The sequence below is a fragment of the Limulus polyphemus genome, unplaced genomic scaffold (assembly GCF_000517525.1).
Source record: "Limulus polyphemus unplaced genomic scaffold, Limulus_polyphemus-2.1.2 Scaffold67, whole genome shotgun sequence".
Classification (NCBI taxonomy): Eukaryota; Metazoa; Arthropoda; class Merostomata; order Xiphosura; family Limulidae; genus Limulus; species Limulus polyphemus.
In genome coordinates, this window is record NW_013665677.1 from 240,563 (window position 1) to 247,266 (window position 6,704).

Genomic DNA, 6,704 nt, shown 5'->3' on the forward strand with positions numbered 1-6,704 from the left:
AACTTGTCTCTAATCTGTATGTTACTACAAATAGTAAGAAAACAGGAAAACTTGTCTCAAAGCTGTATGTTACTACAAATAGTAAGAAAACAGGAAAACTTGTTTCTAATCTGTACGTTACTATAAATAGTAAGAAAACAGGAAAACTTGCTTCTAATCTGTATGTTACTATAAATAGTAAAAAAACAGGAAAACTTGTCTCTAATCTGTATGTTACTATAAATAGTAAGAAACAGGAAAACTTGTCTCTAATCTATATGTTACTATAAATGTAAGAAAACAGGAAAACTTGTCTCTAATCTGTATGTTACTACAAATAGTAAGAAAACAGGAAAACTTGTCTCAAAGCTGTATGTTACTACAAATAGTAAGAAAACAGGAAAACTTGCCTCTAATCTGTATGTTACTATAAATAGTAAGAAAACAGGAAAACTTGTCTCTAATCTGTATGTTACTATAAATAGTAAGAAAACAGGAAACTTGTCTCTAATCTGTATGTTACTACAAATAGTAAGAAAACAGGAAAACTTCTTTCTAATCTGTACGTTACTACAAATAGTAAGAAAACAGGAAAACTTGTCTCTAATCTGCAGGTGTTACTTCGAGTAATAAACATAACAGGTAACATTGGCTCTAATCTACTGGGAAAGCTTGGATCTAGTCTGTATATTACTGCAAAAAAATAAACATAACAGACAACCTAGGCTCTAATTTGTAGGTTACTACAAATAATTAGCATAACAGTAATCTATTCTGTAGGTTATTACTTGTAATAAACATAACAAGTAAGCTTGGCTCTAATCTGCAGGTGTTACTTCAAGTAATAAAAATAACAGGTAACATTGGCTCCAATTTCAGGTTACTACAAGTAATAGACGTGATAGGTAACCTTGGTTCTAATCTGCAGGTTGCTACAAGTAATAAACTAGTGTATCATTAAGCACATCTTTGTTAACTTTAGTTTATGTTAGCCTAATGTAATTTAAGCGCTATATGTGTGTAACTCGCATTGAGAGCATATAAAACTTGCCACAGATTATGAAATATTATCAGTAATATTTTCAGCAGTATTTCACCATATTGTTACGCCTCTGTGTTCGTTTGTTAATTTTCCGTAAAAATTATTTCCGAAGAAACTGTAGCGATACAAGTCCTTTCTTAAATAAAACTAGTTTATTCTTTCTCAATACACTTAATTTCCACAGCCACGCTATAACTCAAACAACGCTATACTTCACAACGAACGATTCACGCGCTTGACTCAATTGTCCGTCTCTATCTCTGTCTGCAATTCAATTCCATTTGATTGATCTCACGTTAACCGGCGCACTTATATACAGGAATAGAGGGCGCCTAGCACATACTGGATTATTCGTGATGTTCTCCGATCCTTCGAGAATATCATGATGTGTTACCAGGGTCACGTGACTACCGCTGCCGTAAAAATACTTTGTGACAGACAGAGTTTTCAAATCCTCGGAGCTAAGATATCCATAATACAGATAACCCTTATTGTTTAAAATTATACCATTTATCGTTTTAGGTCTACAAGGGAACACAGGGTTAATCAATTTTTTTTTTTTTTGCATTTCCTCTATACGCCAACATAGTGAAGAAACAGGACATCAACCCATACTATCACATTTTTCTATCCTCAGCAAGTCTAATATTGACCTGAAATTATTGATTAAAGAAACCCTCCACATCAAGCAGCACTCTCCAACACTGAACAACATGCAAATCAGTAATACGAACATATTAAAAAATGTATAATTTAAATGAAGACTTGCAAAGTTGAATTGAGAAAGAATAAACTAGTTTTACTTAAGAAAGGACTTGTATCTCTGAAGTTCCTCAGGAAGAATTTATACCGGGAAATTAACAAACGAACACAGAGACGTAGCAGCATATACAAATCGTTCTAATGAACCGTGATTTACTCCTTATAATTAAATTCAAGTCCTTCTACGATCACTTATTGATTTTGACAATACAGCATTTTAACGTTAGCAACTACCATTTGGTTTGCATCAGGTTTTGTGAAAATTGGGTTATGAGTGGCATTCTCTGGTTTCCATTTCATAATCTAAATTCGGTTGAGATTCAATAGAAATAACTCTGACATAAGAGTTTATTAACATAACTACAATATTAATTTTGAATATCCAACTTTTTAACAACTAATAAAAAATAGACTGAATGAAATGATTTTGATAGATAATCCAATGACTAATAAAAATAACAAAAGCGTTTTAGGTAATGAATGCAAATAGAAAATACAATAAACTATAAACTCTATGTTAATATGCAGTTAAACGATGAAATAATACTGAAGGATAATTTAATAATGAGTAGAAATCTAAATCTTAAATGAAACATAAATAAATATGTAAAACAAATAAAGTTATCAAAGGGTAATGAACAGAACTTATACATTTTTGCCTTACTATCAAAAATTTAATTTTCTTAAATCAACTATTCGCATGAAGTTAAATATTTTAGATACTTCTGCTACTTTTACTAAAATAAATTTATTAAAAATTATTTATAGAGAGCAGCACTATGTATGATGGCACTGTGTAACCACATGAGGACAGTTTTTGCATTTATCAAGCATTTTAAAAATGAAGTGTTATTTTTTAGAGCAAATGTAAGATATGAATTACAGATATGTTATTTTATGTTTAAAACAGTACAATTTAATGTAGGGTTAGTTGAATTTCTTGTAAGGCCTGTGTTTAGGTTATAGTATATGGCATAGGTATAACTATAGTATAAATTTACACAAGTCTTTGGACATTGTCAAAGTACAATTGCTAAATATAACGATAATTAAACAAGTAAAACACAAAACAGTAATCGTGAGAAACTACAGCAAGCAAACACAAAAAGTAAGGTTCGTTCCGACTGTTTTATAGAACTACATTTTTAGTAGATTTAATCTAGTTATCATATGTAAAGCGTGACTTTACTACGCTAAGTATACTTATGATATAGGACAACGTAAGTTTACCAGATTTATTCATTATAGCGGTTTTAGAAAACTGCAGATCTAGTAGGTTTATTCTAATAGTAATATATAACAGTTTGACTTTACCAAATTTAATCCAAATTCAGTAACGCTGTACATATTAGCAGATTGAACAGATTAATTCTAGCAGTTTTGTAGAAGTATGGCATTGTTATGTTCATTATTATATTCATTTCAGCAATACCATTGAAAGGTGTGGCTTTACTAGATTAAATACAGAAATATTTATGGTACTGAAAATTGAATAAGTTTATTCTACGAATCTTGCGGGACTGTGGTTTTACTGTGTTCATTCTAGTAATGTTTTCAGAACGATATCTTTATTGAATTCATCCTGTTAAAAAATATGACAGTTTAACTTTATTAGGTTAAGTATAATAATAGCTTATAACCGTAAAAACTGACCCACAATGGTATGTCTGCGTACTTACACTGCTAGAAACCGAGTTTTGATGCCCATGGTGGGCAGAGCACAGATATCCCTTTGTGTAGCTTTGTGCTTAACTACAAACTAATTAACTAGATTCATTCCGACTGTTTTAGTAGGTTCTTTCTAGCAATAATATAGAAGAGTGTTGCTTCACTAGGTTTAATGTAGTAAAGCTACAGAAAAATGCATATTGACTGAGTTGATTACAGTACTGCAATTGAATACTGCAAACTGTCTATATTCATTCCGACAATCTTATAAAAATTAAGCTTTAGTAAATTCAGTCTGGTGATAATAATGAATACTGCTACTTTATTGTGTTAAATCTAGTAATGCTACAGAATACTGCAAATTTACTAGTTTAATTTCAACAGTTTTAGATAACCTCAGTTTAGTGGGTTTCATGTTAATAGTAATATTTAAGGATGTAGCATTATTAGATTAAATCCAGCTGTGATATAGAACAATGGAGATTGACAATGTTCACTCCAATTGTTTAATACTTCTTAGGCTAAGCTTGTTATAGTGATAATAATGTATACACGCTTGCTGCATTTGTTTTGGCGGCAATGCTAAAAACAGCACGTTTACTAATGTATTTCTCATAATATTATGAAACAGTGTTATATTATTAGGCTAATTAAAATGAAAAACCAAAGCTAATTCGAATAATAACAATACCATAGAAGAGGGGATTAATAATAACATATTAGAGAGTATTTAATTCTTCAAAGTTTATCTACGACGGGTATAAGGCTCAGCGTCGTTAACCCTATTGGTTTTTCTTCGAAGCATTACAAGTGCTGTTTAATTAATATTGGTTTTAAATTATATATAGAAATCTCAAATCATCTCTATGTCAATAACTACTCAAGTGATAAACAAAATATAATTTCTGTTTCGACCAGGTTATTGAGGCATTACAAGTATTGATTTGTTTGAAGTGTTTTGTCGGACTCTAAAGTTATCTTTATTTGTGGTCTACATGTAGCTAATTTTGCAGCAGTTTGAAATATGAAATCCGAAGAGAAAAACTGAGTCTTGCAGAATACATAAACTGGACATGATTATACAATTTAATACCCTCTGATAGAGAAAAACAAACTCGTATTAGTATTTTGAGCCTGAGCAACACCTTTTACAACACCTTTTTCTTCTTTTTTTGTATTTACGATAAATTCACAAAACTGTTCTAGTTTCCATGATTTCAAAGGTTTCAGAAAATCTGTGAATCTGTTTCAGTTAAAAATAATAACATTTTTTAATATACACATAAATAAACGTAATCATTATATAAATGAAATGCATTCAAAAATATCCACCGGTTACGCTACACGCCTTCACAGTTGAAAATACAATAATTTTTTTCTGAGAGGATTCGATCCAGCGATACGCAGATGGATTATCTGTGCTGTGCCCATCACTAATAGAGTATCTGTCCTGTGCCCACCACGGATGTAGAAACCCTGATTTTAGCGTTATAAGCCTTCAGATTTTCCGCTGTGTCATGGGAGAGCTTACCCCATTCCTGCAAAACTTACTCAACTACTGTTATTTTCCCCCTTCTACCTCTACCTATCTAAAGTGGCTATATACATGTATACACAGAAGGACAGGCATAGGGAGCACGAAAGTCTGTACGTGTTTTAAGGAATACCTCTTTCTGAGTAGTATCCTTCCACGACAATTATGTGAAAATTATTACTCTTCTTTGTTTAATTCATAAATTGCACACTTCTAGTTATTCAATAGTATGAGTTTAATTATCGTGATTACTAATGAACCAAAGAGTCATCTTTGCTCAAAATCTGTTTTAATGAAATTTTTAAAATTTGTACAGCCCGAGCGTGACCAAATGTTCTACCTATCGGACTCCAGATCCGAGTTTCTTAGATTCAAGACGTCATACTGCCAAACATGCTTAACATTTTTAGCTGTGAGTGCGTTATAAAAATGACAGTCAATTTTGTTATTCAGCTACGAATAGTTGCTTCAGAGAGTGAGCACTGTACTTACCACGATTTGTAATTTAAAATCAAGAGTGGCTGTGTCTTAAGTAGAGGGGTCTCTGACCTAATCGTTTAGCCTATTCGTTGCATGTGCATAAGGTGTCCTTCAGAGGAAAAAAAACAAATGTTATTATTTGTAATTAATATTAGCCTTATCAAAACATGTACTAGGGTTAACTGCGATTTTGACTTTGTGCCTGATAGGTATGAGGTCGAATGAGAATATTGTAATTCCAACATCTTCGGCTGTCTTTCGAATATAAACATCCGCTCATTTTGAAGCATTGGTAGAAGTATATAAGTCTTTGTAAATTTCAAATATTGTTTATTATCTCGTTAACAATACGATAAGCTATGCTTAGCTTCAAAGATATGGCTGTTTGGATTTGAAGATTTGCTTTTGTAACCATAATTTTCACTTTGTGGATAAAACCATTACTCAGATTCAGTTTATGTGTGATTACGGAACCTTTTGCTATCGTAAACACTCTGCTAAGAGAGTTATCTGCTTTTATGAAGAACAATAATGATTTTTATCTCCAAAATATTTTATCTTTGGCTCTACATCATTTAACAACTCTACTGTGTGAATAGTTCTATTCGGAGAGGCTTTTCATATTACGTTCTAGTAATAAGTATATCCGCAGCAAAATCGTACTGTATAATTTTACAGATATCTTCCCTAAACTAAATATGTAGATGCTATGAACATAACCCATGGCATCACTGCTCTCATGTTAGATGATCGCCTTTGCGATAGTATTGTTGCGACAGCGGCAATCACGTGACGCTGGTAACACGTCATGATATTTTAGAAGGATCGGGGAACATCACGAATAATCCAATATGTGCTAGGCGCCCTCTTTTTCTATATATGAGTGCGCCGGATAACGTGAGACAAATTAATCGGAATTGAATTGCAGACAGGCAGAGATAAAGACGGACAATTGAGTCAAGCGCGGTAGTGACTGTAAGTAAGTGCGTGAATCATTGTGAATTATAGCGTGTGTTTAAAGTGACTGTGGAAATTAAGTGTATATTCAATGTGCAGATTACTTACTGTCCAATGTGTTCTACAGCAGAACTAGATTTGATCTAGCAAAGTAACACCATTCTATAAACAGTCGGAACGAACCTATTTAATGTGCAGATTACTTACTGTCCAATGTGTTCTACAGCAGAACTAGATTTGATCTAGCAAAGTAACACCATTCTATAAACAGTCGGAACGAAC

The 6,704-nt window shown here is 32.3% G+C and overlaps 1 protein-coding gene across 1 annotated transcript in view; it reads left to right on the top strand.

Annotated features, from left to right (window-relative positions):
- The first annotated feature begins 2,555 nt into the window (after positions 1–2,555).
- LOC106465333 (28S ribosomal protein S9, mitochondrial-like) overlaps positions 2,556–6,704 on the top strand; it is a 42,185-nt gene continuing 38,036 nt past the window's right edge. Inside the window, exon 1 of the mRNA XM_013925552.2 lies at positions 2,556–2,650. Coding sequence (XP_013781006.1) covers positions 2,567–2,650 — 84 coding nt within the window. The 5' untranslated portion in view covers positions 2,556–2,566. The remainder of the gene's footprint in view (positions 2,651–6,704) is intronic.